The 23,419-nt window shown below is 37.3% G+C and overlaps 1 protein-coding gene across 1 annotated transcript in view; it reads right to left on the bottom strand.

Annotated features, from left to right (window-relative positions):
• The window catches only part of PIK3C2G (phosphatidylinositol-4-phosphate 3-kinase catalytic subunit type 2 gamma), a 208,241-nt gene that overhangs the window by 90,679 nt on the left and 94,143 nt on the right, over nucleotides 1-23,419 (bottom strand). The window contains exons 17-18 of the mRNA XM_027807693.2: nucleotides 18,158-18,251; nucleotides 16,913-17,007 (exon numbers count right to left, since the gene is read on the bottom strand). Coding sequence (XP_027663494.2) covers nucleotides 16,913-17,007; nucleotides 18,158-18,251 — 189 coding nt within the window. The remainder of the gene's footprint in view (nucleotides 1-16,912; nucleotides 17,008-18,157; nucleotides 18,252-23,419) is intronic.

Consider the following 23,419-nt stretch of genomic DNA (forward strand, 5'->3'; position numbering starts at 1 on the left):
TAAAGATAGTAACAGTGAATGACTAACTTTGCCCTCCAAAAACTATATGCCAATAAAAATAATAATAAAAAAAAAGCTGCTTAACAAATGTATTGCACTTAGCATTTACATGAAGATTATCAATGGAACAGTATTTTTTTCCATTCAATGAGAAACATGGCATTCAAGTATGGCATTAATTTTTAAAAGTCTTGTTTCATCTTTGCCAGTGTTTTCTTCACGTCACTAGGTATGTCCCTGTCTGTGCTTGTGTTCTGCGGATTTTCTACTCAGAACAAATGCCATATTGTTGTCAGAATTTCATGCATTATCTTACTTACACCAGATTCAGCAAGACTGAAAGCTACCAACCATCTATCTTTGCAACAGCTTGGAGTAAATTTGTGGCAGAGGAACTGAAATATGCCATTCATTCCAGGCATAACAGAAATCATTGTATTCTTCCCAGTGGGTAACTGCATTGGAAGCTTACAATGAATGGGATTAGATGGGATAATCACTGCTAAAATGAGCAGACCCAATGTCTTTAATGGGATGATGGCCAAATATGCTAGCAATTAATTGGATACAGGAGGTGGCTAAGCTACTCTAGTTTCAAAACATCTAAATAAACCACAAAATTAATCCAGGTTCAAGCAGTCCACTAGTGCCAATGGAGTTTCTAAGGTTTGCACTGTATCTGAAGTTAGGTCACAGTTATCACAGCAATACATTGAGGAAAATCTGAAAATGTTTTTCTTCATCTGCCTATTGTTTTGGTAGTTCATGTCTACCAACATGGCTTTGGATAGCTTCTGTAGCTTCCCATTAGCTTCTCAGCTGGAACAAAAAGTTTCTTACGGCACTGTAAAACAAAATGTATGACACAGAACTAATTCTGTATGGTTCTGCATGCACTGGGCAATCCAAATTTACACAGAATTACAGAATTAAACCTGAGTTACACTGCAACACTTTCATTCACTTTTAAATACTATCTTCACTTGTTTGTTTTTTGTTTACTTTTTTTTTAATTGTTTGTTTGTTTTTAAACTTTTTTAATATACTAATACAGAGGTAGCTTCAGGGAGAAACTAATATAATCTTTCTACAAGGTCATTATGCTCATATTAGAAGCAGTTCCAGATTTTATTCATACATTCTAAACCAGATCCGTACTTTATAATCCTAGATATTTCAGGTTACCATTCTTATGACTCAGTCTGGGTTTGAGAAAGGAGGTGTTTGGTTGCGGGGCTGGGGGGAGTAGGATAAGAGAGTGACATTGCTTTGCAAATATTATGTCATTCAAAAGAATTCATTCTGCAAAGCTGTAGATCTTGAGATGGGCTATTAATGCTCCTATTTGCTTTGCACTCAGTTACAAGAATTTGCTTTGTTTAACAATGTCTACAGTCAAAGTTGTTATCTCTGAAGCAGAGTGTCAGATTTTTACAGACAAGGTGCTCATATGCCAACAGCAGAGGAAGGATGCATGAGATCTGATACATTCCAAACACATGCAGAGTCAACGTTTTTTGTTTAAGGCAGCAATACTTCTACCTCTCTGGAACAACCTGTCTGTGGATCCATTGTGGTTTAAATGCAGGTAATACAGGTGCAAGAACTAGGACCCCGACCCCTCATTACTTCCTGACATGTCATCTTTTCTGGAACTTTAATTTTATCTGGACTTCTCTGCTCTAGCGAGTTGCCCTGCTTATCTTCTTTTCCCAGTATTTAACAAAGGGAATTTTTTTCAGATCACTGCCTACACAGGAATAGGGAGGTATAATGAGCCTCCAGCAGGTATGGCTTTAGGTGTTTCAACAGTGATGGTACCTCAGTATAATTACATGATTGCAAAACACCGTTTTGAGTAGTACTCTCATACCTGATGTAGTATGCTTTCTGTAAGACGTCGAATGTTCTTTGCTAGCAGTTTGCCACATGGCATCTCAATGCTGCACAACAGCAAAGGATGCATAGATCAGATCATCAGGTTACAGCAACTTGTTACCTCTGTGCATGCGTGTGTGCAACTTTGTCAAAAGAGTAACCTTGAGAGAAACTCCATAGCTCAAGTAAAGTGGCATCATGAAGACATACAGTCCTTTACACTTCAAAAATAACTATCAAAACTCATTTGTTTTCAGGGAATAGAAGAAAGAAAATCAGAATTTTCAATAGGGGTGTCTCTGGAGTCCCAATAACACTTTTTCATCTTTTCATGATTCTGAATCTTCTAACAGAGAAATCTCTTCAGACTGCAGCTCTCTTTATGCATAAGGCTACTCTGCAGTCTTCTTCAAACCAGATGACACCTACCATGTTTTCATTTAATTAAAGCAGAGGAGACCATGAGGAACAGTACTTGTCAGCTCATTCCTGTCAGGGCCAGGACAGGAGAACAAGCATTTACATCTTAAACAAGAATGTTTCTGTTCCCTTCATACCCCTTCTTTCTAGGCCTGTTTTCTTTCTTTACAGTTTTGTTTTTCTTCCTCCTTTCTTGGTCTCTATTCATTTTTCACTCCCCCTTATATATAGCAATACCCTTTCGCAAGGGTAGGAAAGGAGAGCAGAGCAGAGAAGAAAATACCTTTTAGATTTCTCTTTTTTAAATACTGGCCTGGTTCTGATCTTCCTTCTGCTTCACTGCTTTATTGCCACTAAATATTGGCTTTGTAAAGAGAGAGTGGGAATTTGAAGTTAAGCTTATGTACCAGGGAAAGCCTGCTGTAAGATATAAGAGAAAACTTTTCTTTTTTAGTTGGCCCAAGGGTATTTTCCTAGTTGACAGCTGGCCTAGTTACCATGGAAAACAGAAGAGCTGGAGGGCAGGCACAGTAGGAAAGTGAGGCATAGACCTACGTGAAATAAGGTTGGCTCAGTCTGCAGACGCTTGCTGAAATTAATCTGTTTCAGATAGCTTGTTGCTTTTTCCTTGCTGGGCAGTAGACATTAGGTTTCATCTAGGTTTACATGTCCATCTTAGCTCTGCTGAGGCATGTTCAACCGTGGGACCAGATCTGAATAAACTTTTGAATAAAATGAATACCCTTCTAATGAACCCCTAACCAAGAAGGTTTTCTTCTTAAGATTGTATCAAGGAAATCTTACATGACTCTCCAGATCAAAATGTATAGTCTTGGGGTTAAAATTCATAGATTTTTAATGTCAGAAGAATTTAAGGCAGATATAAGAAGGAATATCCATCCTGAATTCCTAACTTTACTTGCTGGGTGACCTTGGCAAAATTATTTCATTTTCTATGCTTTTTTTTATCCTTTTCAAAAGAAGAAAGGATTGTTTACCTTCTCATAGGATGCTTTGTTTGTAAGCCTCTCTTATGCCACAGAGGTAAATGCCATGACAAATACGTCTGTTTAATAACATTGTCACCTCCTTCCCATGTGGTGCTTGTATAGCCAGCATTTTTCAGTCATATGGGAGAAAATAGCAGCCCCAGGCATTTTTTTGCTCATGAGAAAAGCAGAATTAAGAATTAGTTGTTGTGATGAAAAGTTCAGCTCTAGTTCCAAGATTCACAATCACATTTGTGGAAGTATTGCAGTAGCAGATGTCATATTTCCATATGTCCTGACTCAGGTAAAGAGTGGAGCATGCTCTCCAGGGGCAGTTACTGCATTGGCAGAATAAATACAGATCAGCCATCTGACACAAAATGACTTTGAAACTCACTGGCTCTGCTGTAGGTATCTTTCTTGCCCTCAAAGTGCTGTCCTTATGCTGTCTGTGAGGATGCAGCTTAATAGCAGCTGAGAGGCAGAAATCGTAACTTTTTCCCCCTCTCCCACTGTACATACGCTTATTCACTTTTTATTGCATGAATACTCCTGAATCAACTACATTTCTCCTTAGATGTGTACTCTGGGCGAGTAAAAATCTGTGTGCACCGAAAATTAATATGGACAAGGGCCATATTATTTCTACCAGCAAAGCAGTGGCAGTACTCACAGGGTGGCAGCCATGGGCGAGCCTTGCAAAGCCAGGCAAATTACTGTTTAAACCTCCTTTAAATTGCTGTTTAAAAAACTCCTGATGATAAAGCAGGGCAATGGCTGAAGATTGCATGTGTCAGATTTAAATTGACGGAGAAAAGTAGATTAAAATGGTCTGTTACTTAAGTGCCTTGCCATTTTCATACCATGACCAAGCAACGTACTTCTGAGTAACACACAGAGCAAAGCACTGACAACTGCAAGAACGTCTGCCATGATGGCTGCTTAAAATTCATTTAAGCAAATTGCCCTATGAACAAAAACATACATACAAGACCTGTGGGTTATGTGAGTCACTCAGAAGCTGGCTAAGCACAGTCTATTAGAAAAGTTTAATTAATAAAAATGCTTCTCCTGATAGAAATCATCACACACAATGGATGACATCGTGGAGAAGGTTAAGTAGAAGAATAAATATTGACTTCTAATACCAGACTGAACAAAGGAAGTGCTACAGGTCAAAGCAGAAATTACCTGAGCTAGGTAAGCAGAGTTTTATCAGCCATCATTATGCCAAACCCTAAGAAACACCGAAATCTTGTTTACTGTCTGACCTCCTCTGTGCCCAGTGCTCACAGGATAATTATTATGAATAGCAATTCCCCGTTTCCCAAACAGAACCCCACATCCCTTTCTTATGTACAAACAAGGTCTTCCCTCAATTATAAATGCATGTGTTACAGCACTCGTGATGAGAGACGGTTCCTTCAGCTAATCCATGCCCATAGGATTTGGCTCTAGAAATCCTTGTTCGATTCCTTCTGCATCAGCCAAGATGGCAGCTGCCGCACTAAAGATAATAAGCCTGATTAATATCAGTTCAGTAAATTAATTTCTTTTCCAGACATCAGATAATTTTGTACTAATACAGACATTTATACCCATTCAGTATCAGCTGACATAACATAATTTCTCATTTAACACTAATTGAAAACTACTGGTTTCTTATTCCAAAGAGCATTTGCTGCCACTTATAACCTATGGTTTTTTATACAGCTATTTTTCAAATAATATAATCATCAAATTTTATGTTTCCTGCCTAGTTGCGGAAATTTTATAGCCAAGCATGTGACTGGTGATGTGGGTAGAATGGAATAATCAGGTAATTCCTCTTAAAGGTTTTCATTTTAGCAATTTTTCTTCATATTTTCCATTACATATTTGTCAAATTTGTGATTGAAACAAACGGATAAAAGTATAAGAAACAACTCTTCATTTAAGCAGTGCTGAACTTAGCCCCTTTAGTTTTTTCATTTTTTTTTTTATTTTTTTTTTTTTTTACTGAATAATTCTGGGTTTGTTCAGCTTGTCCAGTTTTTTAATTTTGTTTTGTTTTCTTTTTATTTTTACTGAATAATTCTGGGTTTGTTCAGCTTGGCCTCAGGCTTGGTTTCTTCAGGTGCTACAGAAGAAAATGCACATCCCTACTTCTATGCCATTTGCTCTTATTCTAGCACAAAAGATCAAGTTCCTCACTGGCTACAATCAAATGTCAATATTTATATATCAAGGAACTGACAAGAGGTAGGAGGAAGCACACTCCATTACACTTCTGGGTGAAAGGCAGTATTAACATTAGTGTGATGGAGTGTTTGCAGCGGCCCAACACCATCATCTCTGAGGGCAACTGAAATTCCTTGGGGCTGAACATAACATTTGACCATTCCTGTCTGTTGGGGATCCTAATCTGTGGTTTTCAGCATGATTTCACCATGATATCTTTCATCTGTAACATGACCTGTGTGGAACACTACAGACAGTTACTGATGAAAAGTCTCCATCCAACAGATGATGCCTATTACCAAGGCAAATTGCTTATTTAGAAAAAACTCGTATCGTTCTCAACCCCTCCTAAGATGAGAGCACCCTTTCTGCAAGACATTATCTAGGGACCACCCCAATGGCTCAAGAATTGAAGGACTGTGGAAACTAAATTAGTAAGCAAGCCAAGACAGCTACAGAATTCATTTGTAACTTACAGTAACATATAGCCTCTGATGTCAGAAGGGACATCAGCAGGTCCTCTGGTCTGTTCCCTGCCCAAAGCAAGGCAGCCCTGACATTGGGTCAGGCCGTTCAGGGCTTGGCCTCAGCAGCAGGCTGGGAGAGTTCTGGGGACAGTGAAAGGAACGGATGTGCAACTTGACCATGTGATAATGATTCCTCAGAATACGAGGCTGTTTCAAAAGATATGACCTAATGACAGGTAGGCCTTCAAGGATACTGTGGTTCGCCTTAGGAAGACTTAAAATTCTGTTGAACATCAGAACTTTTTGTAAATAGTAGCATGAAAAAGCAGGCAAAGAACTGCATTCCTAAGTTGTGAACATCACTTGTGGTCTGCATTCAGTCCCATCAACTGCACTGTACCTGAAAGGTGGTTTTTGGCAGGCACTTCTAGCTGGGGCCCAGCTGTCACAGGAGCAGACAATACTTCAAAATTTCTGTGATACAGATTGATTTTAGGGTATGAGCAAAGACTGCACACTATTTTTTATGCTGGCTAAACCACATCAGCCAGAACTACACAAAACAGCAGAGACTGGTGTTTTGCCTATGCCACTGCCCGGACAGGGGCCTTCTGCATGTTTGCAATGTCAAAAAATGTAAGAGCTTCTTTAACTAAACAAACAGCTATTTACTTACCACTATTTGGCCTACAGTCTTCCATGCTCTTAGAAAAGCTATGTCAGGTAAAGGAGGACAGTACAGTCAGAGTCAGGATTTGTGTGAAATGATCAAGCCTCCAGTGGCTCCTCTGCAAGGGAGGTTGGTGGCTGTTTGTAGTCTAGAATCAATAACTTAGACTGAGATAGAAGCACAGAGTGGTTACATGTCTAGGCACAAGGGTCTCCAGAGGAACATGTAGCACTATGGGCAATCAAATCAAAATTACACTATCTAGAGAGAGGAGAGTAACAGCACTGGTTACACTTGGAGATAATGCTTTTTTTTGTGGAAGAGTTCTAGATCTCCCAGTTCTCTCAGGAGGTCTTATCCTGAACCTCAACTTCACAGCTGGGAAAAAATAACCCTTATTTCTTAGAGAACACAGTAGAACTATATTACTGTACTACTCATCCCTGCTTTCATCTTGCTTTTCTGCATTCTTCCTCCTATAGAGATACTTTGCTGTGCTATTCTCTTTACCTACAGTGACTACTCTTTACCCCTTAGCCTGCCGAAAGCTTCAAACATAGTTTCACACTTCAGTGCAGAAACTAGGAAAACTGGCAATTCCCTCCTTTTCCAAACCAGTGAACACTGTGCAGACTTTTGAGTCTGGGAGAAGAACTGGGATCTTGAAGGAGGAGAGACAGAAATGTTTGCAGAACTGGGTAGAGGGAATCCCCCGTTTCAGCCCTTTCAACTGCCAGAAGCATGCTGCTTTGCATATGACATCCTCTACCCATGTCCAAGTTGATGGGGAAGAAAGGTTTCAGCTTCCAAACATGAAATACCATAGATTAGATTACAAAGACTGCATGGAGGAAAGCACGTGCACCAGTGCACATATATCTGTAAAGTACACCACTGCATACATGTGAGAAAGCACTGGTCTGTGAATGGAGCAGAAGGAGGCCTGGGGGGAAAAGTTATTTTAATTTCAGGGGATGACAGACTGTGAACAATAGCTGAGGGAAGCTGAACATGAATACCAAGCCCTCATGTGAGGGGAAAAAAAGATATATATATATATTTTTTTTTTAAGCTAGGAAAATTCAGAGTAAAAGGTATAAAACAGGGTTTTATTGAGAGGTATGTTGAGGGCTGCTTTGTTGTTTACATTGAAATATTTGAGTCACCATTTATGTCTAAGTATTTGAACACTCCAAGCCACTTACTAGATGAGATAGGAAATCTCAGTTTGTGAGAGAGGGATGGTGCCAATTTGATAATATCATACACTTGTTTATGTGCCATTGCTTCTTTATTCTAGCAACCATTTAATCTTTGTTACTATGTTACATTATTATAATACTTATCTTCATGCTCTCTCTCCTTTTAATGGGGAGGACTCAACTGTTCTTAGTTTTACCAACAAGACGGTTCATTTACTTGCTCATTCACTACGAATTATCTAGAATCTTATAAAGGAAGCAAGAACAGTCAGCAATAGACAAATCCTTTTTCTAGGATTTTTAAACAAAAGCAGATGAGTTTTCCTTCAATTAACAGCCACCAGTGAAAAGCAGCTAGGTGACAAACTGCACAGGTGAGATAACCATGATGTTTCATAAATCATTGTATTTTTCCAAGCTAAGAATTAAGAAAACCTGTTAATGGTTTGGATTTGAGTAATTCAGATGAACACCAAGAGGAGATGTACCTGATATAATAACTTTTGTATTAGGGATTGTCTTAAAATGTGTGTTACACCTGCTTTTAATTTGAGCTGAAAAAATGCTGGTTACTTGCTTTAGAATGGATGGGATACTTTTCAACAATATATGGGGGCAGAGGCAGGGCACATAAATCACTCAAAATAGCTCATGTGGCACTCACTGGGCTACCCCAGCCACGAGTCTCCATTTTCACATTTCCAGCGACTAGCATAAGCATTAAGACTTTTTTTTCAACTTCATCTGGCACTTCACACACCATCTGAATGTTTGCATCTAAGCTCAATGTTTCTGTGAAAAGTTTTGGTTTTGATGAACATTTTAAAAAAAAAAAAAACCACCTCAGTGAAAAATTCCTTACTAACTACTTTACATTAATCTTTCAGCCACCCACTATTGATATAATATTGCGATAACATATCTCTGAATATCCTTATATAGGAATAATGGCCTTTCATAGAAAAAAGTAAATTCTTGTAGCCTGATTTTCTTTCCGAAACAAAGAAATAATGTCATGAACTTTACCAAACGGTATTCTGTGTATTTGCTAGACACCACAGTGAAAGGTGAAGAACAATTCAGCTGTCTTTTGACTGAGATGTCTACTGCTTGTATGAACTGTTAGGTAGAATTTTACAGGCTTTAGATTTGGAAGGGATCTTAGTTCTTTTGGATTCACTGGTCACTTTCTGTTATTTAATTCAAGGGTCCAACATACCTCAGTTTCAACCAAGTGGGCTTCTTGCTAAGAAAAGACTGAATAAGATGGCATGAGACATGTTCCATTGCATAATTCACTTGCTTAAAAGAAGGCTATTACAATATGTTAGCAATGTTGTTCAAGCAAGAGATCCATGCAAAAACAATTAATCTGACAGTTCTTTCCTCTCTCAGCTTCATTTTAAATTGGTCCCTGTCCATTATGATTACAGCGTTGTGATTACAGACTAATATACCATCTAATATGGGGTGAGCATTCAGGAAGCCATTAATGTGTAAGGAAACGTTTTCAAACAGGAAGGGTTTTATGAATTTAATCCTGAAATACTCATCATCTTCAAATACCTAAAAATACTGAATTAGAATAATTCTGCACTGCTGACCTGGCAGGACCTTTTATCAACCCTCCCCACTCTTCTGCCTAGAAATATTGCCTTTTACTCTAATCTGTTTATTTATTTTAAAACCTGTTAATAATTATATTTGGGTTTACATTTGGAATATTTTTTCTCAGAAATATTCCAATTACTCACAAAGTAATTTTCTGTTAAATCATGTACTGATGGAACATTATTCAACGAAGTCTAATTCATGATTCTCCTTTTTCTAATGCTTCAGTCATTTGGACAAAGGTCCAAGGCCCAGCTTTCATTCTGGTGAAGAATGATGATAAAACCTAGCAATATTAACCACAGAAACATGCAACTGACAGCGACATTAAGGTGACCAATAATTCATTACACTGTGCTGTGTGAATGTGCTGTATCCATTTGAAACCTCTTACAGTTTATTCACACTTTTCCTTAAAGAAGCCACTTGAAAGTGTTCAGAAATAAGAATGATTTACTAAACTCAAACCTGTCAGACAAGACTGTGATCAATTCCATGATAACTATAAATGAGACTCCCAACATATCTATCCAAGAAACTCAAAGCTTGCACTGCATTTATTCCAGTCACACAGTAAGAACTTTGTGACACCCATTCAAAGAAAAATGTATTGAAAACAACTGCCTAGGTAGCTCAAAACAAATTTTGACAAAACCTGGTTCAAACAGCTATAGTTAAAGCACAAAAGCTTGCTAAGCTGGAAAGAGAAAAAGACCTGCAAAAGAGCAAGACTTCTAAAACGTTTTAGATAATCTGATGCAATTTTGAAACACCTGCAGATCCATTTTGCATACAAGAATTGCAACTTATAGAAAAAAGCTTTATACAAAGGAGATCATAATGAAGCGGTTTCCAAATATTTTCAAAAGATAAAACATGAAAGTGCAAGATGAGATGTGAAGAAAATAAACTTTTTAGATAGTATATTTGACAAATTTCAAGTAAGATATCCTTTTCTAGTTTTTCAGCTCAGCAACCAGAATTGGGTAGCACCACGGCTTTCTAGCAGTGAAGCAGCCTGCTGGAGGACCTCTCTCAGCTGCAGTGTTGCTCTCAGCTACAGAAGGCAACATTTCACTAGTGAAACACACCAGTGGCTCAACTCAGCATCCCAGGAGATTCTTCATGCTGTTTGCTTTCTGACTGAGGATTTCACTCTCCAAAATCATTAGAGACTGATTTGGGAAATTTGCATTATCGTTCAATTGCAGCTACTGTTATTATTTATGATTTGGACATTTCAGATTATTAAAGTTAGTCATTCTTCATTTATTGGCTTAGCCCAATGAATATCTAAAGCAAATTTCAGTGTAAAGACATAGCTTTATGGATTCTTCTCAGTCATTTTTTTCCAGAAGTCTTTCACAATATAAAATCCAAAACAACCCCTCCATATCCATCAAATTCATGACTGAAAATTATCCATTTGAAGTGGCAGAACTAGATGAATGCTTTGTCAAAAGCTTTCCTGATTTATTACTGCTCTGGTTTACATCCCCAAATGTTCCTCCGGGACAAGCAAAGATTATGTGTGGTATCCATCAGGAAAGACTTTGGCTCTTTGTTTGTTTTTGAAGGAAGCAACAATAAAACATTTTTAATGGGAAAAAAGATGAAAGGCACAGATGAAAGCCTAATGTGACATCTGCACAGAGCCCTGTTCTGAATCCCTTTTTCAACAACACCTGCTCCACTTCCCCAGTTCTGTTCAACTCCACAAGCTGGTCATTATAAGTCCATCACATCCCAGCATCAGAGACATAGTAACAGACCACCAAAATGGTCTGTTCAATCCTTTCTACAGAGGCTATCCAAAAGAAAACACCCATCTTTCATACACAGTTACATTATTGGAAGGGTTATGATAGATGTGACTTGAAGCTAGCAGGCAATTTTCCAGCATAACTGAAAAACTAGATTTGTCAGCTTCAACATTTTTAAATGTAAAAGGAGCCAAAACAAAAATAAATCAGACAAGCAGAGTTGGGAAAAACAATGGACTGAGGAACATTTTCCTTAGTGCTACCATATATATCATAAAACAGCTAAAAGAACTAAGGCCAGTTGCTCTTTTATTTTTTTTATTTTCAGAAATCTTTAATCTCTTTTAGTTTATCTTTTCAGCTCTAAGTAGGTTCAATTGTACACATACATAGTATAGTGTGCTTTTTCATTACGGTAACACACACTGGTAACTTCGGCATTTGCAGACTTTTTTCATGTTGCACTCAACAATGTTAATTCTCCTCAAATGTGATCTTTGGCATGAAATTTCCTCTGTTCCAAAGGGGACATACACACACAGTTTTTTCAATGTTCAAGAACTTATTTAGCTGCAGGTGAATATTTACTTGCATGCACAAATACAATTAATTATGTGAACAATGATGCTTCCCTCCACTCTCACCTTGGTTTTGTTGATTTAAATGTACTGTTTCCCACTCATTGTAAATGCTGAAGGTCAAAACCAACAAAGAATTATGTTACTTATTTGTGCTTCTTCATAACAAAATCTCTGTTTCATTTGACACCATCCTTTTCAAAAAAAAAAAAAGGGGTCTGAGAAAATTGAAAGTCTGTAAATTAGGAAACAGAATCTGTCTGTTTTCCAAGGCAACAATCCAAGTCCCACATGGCTAGTAATGAAGCACTTAGCACACTAGACAGTTGAATTGTTATCTCACAGAAACAATGTTCTAATGGTGTTATTTACTATACAGATAAGCAACTAAAGAAAAAAAGTCTCAAAATTATTGGCATTTTGTAAATAAGAATTATGAGTTTAGAACAAAAATCACTAGATGTGCATGCACTCTATTGTTGAGGTTCTCTCCAGGCCAAAACAGAGGGGTGATCACATCAAGTACTCCAAATACAGAAGAAATTTGTAATCATCACTTGGTGGAAAGACATGTTACCCTCAGAAGGTTAGTAAGATTTAACGACTCCAGACTTGAACTCAAATCCTGACGCAGAGCAGCAGAACAATTGCTCAAAATTGCTCAGCATGCTGGGACTGGCTATTCACAGGGTTAAAGTTACAGATATGAATAAATGTTCTCTTGATTCTGACCAGTAAGAAGGACCGTATCAACACAAAATAAAATAGACATCTTTTGTGTTTACATTAATGTCATTTTAATGGGTTGGCCTTTTCAGCCTGCTCTACACAGCTATTTAGGAACTTAATTAATAATTAGCAGACTTGATAACTTCAGACTGTGGGAGAAAGACACCATAATGTGGGAAGAAAAGAGCTGGAGGATGGTGGTCTGCCTAATGTTCAGACAATTAAGAGTGTCAGACAGATGAGTATCTGCTTGATTTATTCCCTCTTTTGAACCTTCAAGTGAATTATGGTTAATGTAGACCAGTTATGACAGTGAAAAATATATTTTCTTTCAGAAAATATGAAGCAATAATCAGTTTTTTCAGTGCTGGAGTGCTGAATGAAATTAAGTGATAAGGGTTTTGGAAAACAGTATTGAGGGACAACCAACAGTAGAGAATTTAACTGGGGTCTTTTTAAACTTTTATACATTGCTTATCTTCTTTTTGCTTCTTACAGTTCTTATTTATATAGAAAAAGAAATAAAAATATTATGTTTAAGCTTTGAAATCAATAGTCTAATTCACTTTGTTTTCATCAAGTTGGCTTTCACTGAAAGATCCTTTTTATTCTCATTCTCACTTACCTTCAAGATGTGGACTGGAAAAGAGAGAAGACTACTCCCTATTCTCTTGATTGTCAGACAAAGTGGCATTGAGAAATGCTGTGAACTAGGAATGTTCTATAAAGTTTTAGTGACCTAGGAGATAAGGTACAAAAGGACATTTTGCCTTCAGCAAGGATTTCACCTGACTTTTTCTTTTCTTGAGCTAAGCATACCAGATTCTCATGCTCCACCAAAATTTACAAACACTCACACTCTCCCACAACAATGAAACCTGTTTCTTAGCACCACCTTCACGCAGCTGCTACAGATCCTACAGGACACTGTATTTCTCCCTGTTACCCAATCCTCCTGTGGAAGGCAACCATCTGTGAGACATCCTCCTGGCCACCTGCTGCCCCAGCCAGCTGTTTTGATTGTACACTGCAGCTGCCACCTGTGAAAGCAGCTAAAAGCCAAAAACACTCAAGTAAATGGGAAAGCGATTGGCAGGTTGCCAGAGGTAAAGGAGTGGATTAAAACTCTAGCACAAAAGCTGGGAAGAAAAAAAAAAACACCAAAACCCAAACCACAAAAAGCAACAACAACAAACCACACACAACAATCAAAAAACCCCCTAAAATAAAAAACCTAAACCCCGAACCCTGTGTGTGAAACACAGTAGCAAGGAGATAAACACGAGACTTTCAGAAAGCTGAAGGGCCCAGAGAGGCTCACAGCAGGTTTCTTTCCCCTCAAGCAATTTTTTCTGCTTTGCTAGAACAGTTTAATAACTTTTCTTCTCATCATAGCTCCAGGGAATGGGAAAACTTGTTCCGGCCTTCTCCCCTCCCAGGAACTCTGATGGAAAAAGGCAAAAATCAGAGTGGATTTCTAGAAGATAGTGGGGCAGGGTAAATGTCCACATGCCTCATGGACATTAGGAACTCTTGAAATAAGACTAAAATGGGATTTAAGCGGTACATAGGTCCTGTGCCGGCACTGTATGCGTGGGGAATTTTTAGTCTCCTTGAGAAGAGGAGTGTGTTCAGAAGTACCAATGAGCAGCTGAAACACTGATGGATGCAGACGGACCCAGTTCTCAAGAATTCAGAGGGGAAGAGTCACACATGGTAAGAAAATAAACCAACCAAACACACACAAGGTGTAGGATCAATTAACTTTTCACTGTCAATAACAGAATTATTGGAACAAATCTACAACAGATACAAGCAAAGAACAGACTGAAGCTATCCTGATTTACAGCAGCTAAAGATGTGTCCCAAGAGTGAATATGCTGTTCTGTCCACCTTTGCCAACCACTGTCCCATAATTTTTAAGTAAAATCTTCAGAGAAACTTATCACTGCTTGATGGAAAGGAGTTAACAATTTACTATTCAACATTAATATTTGAAAGTGATGAGCTGGTACATCATTGTTGGGTAGCTGTTCATCTCTGGTGTGCCTGGAAATTGAGTCAATTGAAATAACTGAGATATTATTATAAATTATATTTGTCATTAAAATAAGTTTGTGTTGACAGTCGCCACCATTTCTAGTAAGCAGTTTCTAGATTTATAATAGTGTTGTAAAACATGGAAGTTAAAATCAGTTGACTTTTCCCCTGCGGTTCTGGAGTCACATCACCAGTATTCTGAATTACGTTAGAGTCTTCATTTTCAAGCTTTATTTTGGGTGGGTACACTGTGCATAATGTTGTATTATTTAATAGTGGAGTTGTAATGTCATTCATTACAATTAAAAATAAATATAAACTTGTTACTGAAGTTTGTTTTTACCAGTCCTTTCTTCTTGATTGCTAATTTGGTAATGAAAAAGAATGCAACACTTGAGAATAAAATGTTACCCACACATGTTCCCCACATTATTAAATCATTGAGCTTCTTTTTAAAATCTCTTTAGAGATAAGTGGAAGAAAAACCTTTGTTTTCCAATAGTTTAATAAGGACTGAAATTCAATTTGTGAAGTAAAGGAAAGCTTTTATTAATTAATTAAGGCTTTATTAATAAAAAGTATGAAATTACTGTTAAATTTTGTAAGTAGAATTTATGACTTGGGTGATGCCTTTTAAAATACTGGAACAGGAATATGAATAATTACATAAATTCAAATGTTAGGTAGAAAAGAGTTTACTACAGAACAACATGGTGGAGCAGTATAATCAAAGGAAAAAGGTGTGTAGTGTGATGAATACAAAAAGCAAAATTTTAAGAGATGTGTGCCATATTAGAGTTCTCAGTTTAGACTGAAATTTTTGAACAAAAAACTAAATAAAAGATGTATCCAGCATGAACAGGGCTACTACCAGCAAAAGGCAGAGAATACAGTGAACACTGAGAAATATTTTATTTTATGTGGGTATGTGTAGCTGGGCTATATATTCAGCTATATATAAATGTATTTTGCCACATTATATTGTAGTGTGCCAGATAAAGATATTTATTATCCAGGTTGGAATATCTGCTCTATATTACCCAAGTTTATAATACTAGACAGCTTGAGCAAAATCTGGGGGAAAAAAATGTGACCTGCAGAGGTCTACACGGCAAAGTAAAGAGGACAAAAAGAGGATGAAGACCACAGATACTTAAGTCTTTTTTTTTTTTTCTTCTTTTTTTCTGAGAAGAAGAGAGCAGTTAAAGAAAACACAGGTAAACTGATACTGTTCCCCACTGTCCACTGAACTTTAGAAAATTTCTAATTGCACAGGAAAACTACCAACTCTTTGGGCACATTATAAGAACTCTAGAATGGACAATTTATATCCAGTATGACTAAGTTTAATATAAGATAGTAGAAAGCATATTTCAGATGCTGTAGAAAGATGGCACGCTAAATGTGGTTCCTCTTTATTTGATAGATGTGCTTATTAGACATGTTATTGCTATCCTACTCATTTCAGTGATACAAACGCATTCATAATTCTGTTTTATCCCTACTACTACTTCCAGAAAGTATGATCTATGCTCTTTCTGACCTTACACTTCATCAACCAAATGATTAAATTTCAAGTTGTTGTCTTGCCTTTGCAGGGAGGAAAGTTTTTGGTTTAAGGAGTCTGAACCAGTTGAACTGTAAATGAAAGCTCAGTTTGCCCATCACTACTAAACATGAAAAAATAAAAGCCAAACCCACTACAGTTTGATTTTCAGATCACAGGGCAGCTTTTCAGGTGGCAGAAATCCACATTCCTATTCAGAGATCTCTGAAGTAATAGCACAGCGAACAGAATAACCACCGCATGCAATAATACGATTAGAGAGATCCTTATGTTGCAGAGGTAGATGGTGAATGGCAGTTATGCCAGGACTGGTACATCTCCATAATCACAAAAAGGAACTATTGGAAACTCACAAGTCAGATATACAAAGGGGTAAGACATACACTTTGGCACACGAGAAGTCTGGCAACTTCAGGAGAGGTCAGAGAAACCACAAAATCAGGATCCTTTATAAGTAAGCCAACGCTGCTTGGAGATTGCAAGTTTTGAGGTAGGCTGTTTTTAGCTCAAACCAGAAAATGCAAAAAAATACAAATAGTATCTTACTTAAGTGAGCAGAACTTTCCCTCCTCCCTCCCACCAGGGGCAGGGAAAAGGCAGAGATAACTAGGTCTTTTATACAACTTACCCATACCTGGTATGAAAGAGGAATAAAGAAGGAGCAGAAAAATAGGCTTTCTGTTGATTTTTAACAAAAAGAGAGTTTGTCACCAGTAGAATCATGATTAAAGTTTACTGTAAGAAAAAATGACTGTGGTACTAATGGCAAATTTCTTACCAGTAAAGTTGATGGGCTACTTGGATGCTCTGAAGAGAACGATTCAGCAGGAGTTTCACTAGAGGGCTTTCAAGACTCCACTCAAACTTGACTACCTTAACAGATAAATTAATTGCAAGAATCACTTGTATGCTGGCTTTCTTGTCTTTCCTTTATAACAAAATTAATCAGAAAGGACCCAGTGCTTACTTTGAATGAAACAATCTGACATATGGAGAACGCCCTAGCAATGCAATGAGCAAAGAAACTTCAGGACACAAGTTGTTTGCCACCATCTGCAAGACAGGTGGGTACCATCCTGATTACGGCTGTGTTAACATCCATGTAAATATGCAGCTTTTCTTCCCCTGCTTGAAACTATCAATCTATATTTTAGTTTTTATCTGATTATCTGGGTTGCAAAATAAACTTAATTGTGAAACAGAAGCTGTGGAAGGTGAAAGGTCACATGAGTGCTCTACTGTGTGAATGCTGTAAAGCTGTGCAGGTTCCACTGCTTCACAGTAGTGTATTAGATAAATATATTCATACATATATATCTATCTAGATATATGTATATATGTACATGCATTTATATAAATATATATTTAAAACACACAAAACCCCATGAGGAACTCTGATATGTGGAGTAGCAAGCAATCCATGTGCAGTGTTACAACGTAAGGGGAAAAAGTTTTCAAAGATTCCTTTTTAACTGTGACACAGGACCTACTCAACCACAAAGTGATTGCTTTGGAAGCAACGGGCCTATAACTTGTAAAACATTAATTTCCAGTGAAACACAGTGTACATCTATAAAGAGACAATTCTACACCCAAATTACCCTGGCTACGCTGTGCTGACAACAATTTTCCCCATATATGTGATATAAAGTATACGGTGATGTGTTGCAACACCATTTGCTTCTTTGACTGCAGCGAAGCCCTGCCATCACCAGTCCCTGGTTTGGTGGTCGTAGCAGAATTTCTCTTGTTCAGATGTATGTTTTACTTTTCTTTGGTACCTGAAAATACCTTCTTGTAGTACACAGTTGAGTTCAATCAGCATGCCAAAACAATTACATCCTTTTAAGTGGACAACAGTCTATACCTCAGCCCTGTTCTTAAGACAATCATTGCATCAGCTGATTGATCTTTCTCATTTATTCCTCTTACAATGTATCAATAAAACTGAAAGAATCAAAAGTATTTAAAGAAGTTACTGATCTGGACAGAAGACTTACTTGGCTCTCACTTTCTTCCTTACCTGAACCAGCTGTGGGAGGTATTCTAACAGTTCATCATTTGACATATTTTCTAGTTGCTGGACTGCTGTTCTGCGAATATCTTGATCGGGAAAACTAGAGCAAAACAAATAGATATCATTAAGAGCTACTCAACCACTGCAACTCTCCTGAGCACTCACTGATACAAAATGTTAGCAAAACAGGTTTTCTCTCAAAATGGAATAGGAAAAAACCCACAATTCATTTACTGTACTGTAACAAGAATCAAGGACACAAGGCAGATACCTTAATTGGTTTAATTGTAACAATGTCATACAGGAAAAAAGACAAACCCCTGCTCTTTAAATACAGCTATCATGTATTGTAATTTCCTGAAATATGAAGAAAATTATGGATCTCCATTTGCTGCCTTCAGTTACCTGGAATAAAAAAATTCTGTGCCATGAGAACCATTAACAGTCACTTGAAGACTTCTTTTGTTCTGTGCAACAACAAAAAGGCTTGAAATTTTCCCCACAGAAAGGGTTCATTTCAGATAATTTGCTCCAATGTCAGCTCTTCTGGTTTATATTATTACATGAGAAATAATATTTTTTAAACAGAAGTAATTTTGAAATGGAAAACATGGGATTTTTTTCATTTTTCTAAAGGAAAATTTAGTAAAAAAATTAACACCTTCCCGCAGAAAGGCTCCAAGTCAGTGAAACAGCCATTTCTAATCGGAAAATATTTGAGTATTCAGCATAAGTTGTATTCTCAACAAATTCTGTTTGACACCAAAGTGGCTGTAGCCTAACACAGATTTTGTGATGGAGCTCTAACCGTAAAAATAATAAAAGAGGAAAACACGCTGTAGCAGTAATGATAAAACAGAGAAAGAAGGCTAGATAATATAGTTGATCAAAATATTTTTCTTTTAAAAAGAAAGAACAAGATTTTAATGTAATCTGATCAAAACTGACTCTTAGCAGAACACTTTAACTTTTCAGAGAAAAAGACAAAAATTATACAGTGTTTCTTTTAATATATGAAAGCTGAAAAAAATATCTTTTAAGGACTTATTTTGAAAAAATAAAATACAAAAATAATTTCCACCTTTTCCTGTGTTGAATTTGTGACATTAATGGTGATATATGCAGAAATTTGTGTACATGGAAGATTGGTTTGGGGTTAGCTGCTCTGCTACCAAACCACTTTCACAACAAAGGGAACAGAGGTGCCATGCGGTGTCACCCTTAACTCTCTGTCAGTACTTGAAACTTGTCCACTGACATCCCAAGAATCTTTTATGTCTTCTTCTGAAAACAAACTGGAAACGTTCACACAGATCTCACAGACGCCAGAGCCACAAGAGTGGTCATCTCTGCCAAAGGGGCAAAAATGTCTTCAAACAGCAGCACAGTCGATCAGATATGGCTCCAAAGAGCCGCTGGGCATTGATCCAGTTCTCAGAGGGCAACCACCTGCCTGCAACAAGCGGTGGATCCCTCCCCTCTGAACTGATACGGCTGTTAGGCTCTTTTGAAAATCTCTGGTTTGGCAGTCTAGGCATACATAAAAATGATGACTAAAGGACACGGATGTCAATTCACCCTGGAGAAAGTCCTTTGAAATCAAAACCACCATGCATGGCAGCAGGTGTCATGGGGCCACCAGTGTCACTGCTTTATGTGGTCAACACAGAAACAGGCTGCTCTCTTCCCAGCTTCCCATCCACCACCTTTTACCAATAATATACCCACTAGAAAAATAAATCGGAAGAGAAACATGGGAGATAGTACCACACTTGCAGCAATGACTGCTCATTGCTATCAAGAGAGAAAGAGAAGGAATTGTAAAAGGTAAAGTGCTCAGAAGTATAACGGCACTTGCAGCTCTAAACTTGAGCTTTTAAGTTCAATAAAACAGGCTGGAGCAAAACAATACATACACTTTGATCATCGAATTAACTACAGGCCATCAAACAAAAATGTGGATTACTTTTTTCTTAAATGGCTAACAGTTGGACCCACTTGAAAGGCCTGGATTTCTGTGTTGCAACCGGCTGCCACCTGTAGGACTTTCAAACCCCCTATTAACAATGCAGATCAGGTCAGATATTATTTTCTTTGTCTGTTATGGTACATATTTAATTATGTTTTTAATAAAATTTATAATTTTTGTATAATGCTGAGAGGGCCTTGATGAGGAGAGAGGGAATACATTATAAACAAATTATCATGATAGCCTCGCATTAGGCCTGTATTGCAAGGATCTATTTATTTATTTATTTATTCTCGGCAACCTATTAGGAATATGGAGTTGTTACTTTAATATTTGTATGGTTATTTAGAACAAAACATATTTGAAGGAGGACTTCATATTAAAAAAAAAAATAATCCCTTTTATGTCATCCTATCTTCTAATTATGCAATTGCTCCAAAGGCTTGTGTGCCAAGCACGTGCAGATAATACAGAAATTAGTGTTTCCCTTCCCTTCTCGCCTAGTTCAACAGGTTACTGAACAGTGAAATACACTCTGCACAGGCACCAAGTCAAGCAGAAAAATGTTATTACTTAGTTACTGCTTGCCCTTACTAGCAACCAACATTTAAATATATGCAATGCTACAATGAGAGAAACTCCTACATATTTTGCAGCTATACAAAGAACAATACAGTTATTTTAATCCTGAACTTTCCAGAAAATTCAGCAGCTAACATTTGATTTGTTTAGAATTATTTTGCTGTAAAGTCCAAACTGAGGCTATATTTAAGTTAACAAAAGTATCTCTAAGAGATGTGACTACAATAACAATGAGCTCAGATGCATAGGCACTGTGGTGAAAAATCCATAGGTTTGCTTGCTTCAGGAAACATAGCCTTTGTCACTCTTCTTGAATGAGATTTTGGTAATTAGTTATTCTTGTTTACTAAACTGGTTTCTTCAGCTTGTAAATCTAGAGGTCAGTCTGAGGCTGAGTTGAATCTTTTTGAAAGAGTGGGCAGTTAATATGTTCTTTTAACTACCTGACAATTTGGTAAGCCACAGATGTAATATCCACTGCTATCCTGAATTTCATTTTGGTCAAGAACACAGGTACAATAGAAAAAATTAATTCCGTTTGGTTTACCCCTTACATTTGTACTTGAGCAAACATTTAACATCCTCAGAAACACTAGAACTACAGCAAATAGTTATGAACTCTACCAGTATTACATGGCATTTATGCTATTCTTGCTTATATACATCAGTTTACTTGCTAAAAGCTAGTAACAGGGTAAGGTCTAGAAGCAGGTCTGAGTAAAAAATCCTACCGTTTACATGCCTGGAAACTATGTCACCTTGTAGTGTAGTAATTAATTAGGGCTGGAGGGTTTTTTCCAGTGAATAACTTTGCAAACTTTTTAGTGTTGCATCAAATCTGATTTTAGTAATCCATAAATTAGTCTTGATTAAGGAACACAATTGATTTTTTGGTTCTGTGAACTCAATGCAAATGAAATAATTTTAGGCCTAAGCAAAACAGCTTCATAGTTTGGATATTAGATGACAGCTGATTTCCAGGGCTTGCAACAATGAATATATCACTATTTACCCATCCTGAAAATTCTGGAAGCAGGAAAGTGAGACGATTTTATCACAATCAATTCAATATTCCAGTGTTTAAGGATACTCTCCTGAGAAAGAGGAGCTCATCTATATTAGATCAATTTTGCAAAGGATTTGAACCATAGATTATCAGGTTCCTGACATGTGGCCTCTGATAACACCTTCAGAGAGGCAGGGGATTCAGGGACTTGTCTTCCTTAGCTGTTTTATGGTTGTCACAAAAATCTCTGAGAATTTAGCTAGAAAAGAAGCAACTTAAACCAAAACCCTTTAACAATGCTTGTATGACTCTTTCTTTGCACAGTTTCAAAATGGTAATTTTGATCCAGATTTCCAATTACTTGTAGTTGTACTTTTTCTTCCTTGACAAACAAAATATTAGTCAATAAATAATTAAGTGATTAGATCTACAGCGTCCCTCATTTATTTGCCTGGTTGCCACCCTAATATATTGTAGCTTTCTCCTTTGACCAGTTTTATTTCTTCTCTCTTCAGGTAATGAGTACTCCATAACACAGATTGTGACTTCTTACAAGTTTGTGCCAGGTTTACACACTCAGAGACATTACTGAAGAATAAACAACATGTAAATTGTAGTCATTCGGTCTGGTCCTTATCAATATGACTCACTATGCAGGACTTCAAATTTCCCCTTCACAGCCCATCTTGCAACCTGGATTCTCCCTGTTATCAAAATTATTTCCTTTGATATTTAGCTTCCACACCCCTTTTGCTGTTTTGTTCTTCTCTCCCTGCATGTTGCCAATGACTGACAGACACCCATTTTATAACTTCTAAGTAGCTTTAGATTGTTAGGTCTCCACTGAGACTTTAAGGTGTTTTTTGTAGAAGTTGAATTTTGAGCTGGATGAGCATAGATTACAATTTGTTTTAGGAGTAAAAGCAACTTACAGTCTTTGATTTTGTTCATATAGATAGCCAGCAGGGAGCTATTTGTCTAGCTGTACCTTTCAGCTAAATCAGATTCAAACAGAAAACTAAGCGTTGTTGAGGCTTCCTGTGGATTTGTGAAATTCTCTTGAGATTTTGGCATCTGTCAGCAGTGACCTGACTGTAAATGAGAAATAGATGTCTTTTCATTTTTAACAGTTTCATTATCCTAATTTTATTACACTGTCTCAAATATCCCTATGCTGGAAGATATTTGTCAGGTAAATGGTACTGTACAGTTCACTACAATTTCTGGCATGCGAGGATCTCCACAGAGAACAGCATGGCCTTTCGTGAGCTGTCTTTTAAGTTAGAAGTTTATAACACACCACATATTTCTGCACATCCCTTCGCTTTTTAAGTTCTGTTGCATTTTCAAAAAAGAAAGGCTCTGGTCCCATGAAATGCATGTTATTAAGTCTTGTAGAAACAAGGGAGGCTGAGGTAGCAAATCTACTGGAATGAAGATACCAACTGAAATCAAAAACCCCTCTAAGCAGCAGAGGATATCATGTCATTGACAGGTGTAACTGGGCCCAGAGAAATTATGGAAGAACTGTTTAAAAGGACAGATAACTTTGGGGGGGCAGTTTAAAGTATTTTAAAAGTGACTACACAAGAAGAGAGAAGAAACTTGAGGAATAATGATTAAGGAATTCCTTTAGTTTTAGCACTCAGATAACATTAGCAGGGCTTATTTGATTTCTGTTGGTGATTTTTTCATTCCTTTCAGGCCTTCT

Source organism: Falco cherrug, chromosome 5 (genome assembly GCF_023634085.1).
Source record: "Falco cherrug isolate bFalChe1 chromosome 5, bFalChe1.pri, whole genome shotgun sequence".
Classification (NCBI taxonomy): domain Eukaryota; kingdom Metazoa; phylum Chordata; class Aves; order Falconiformes; family Falconidae; genus Falco; species Falco cherrug.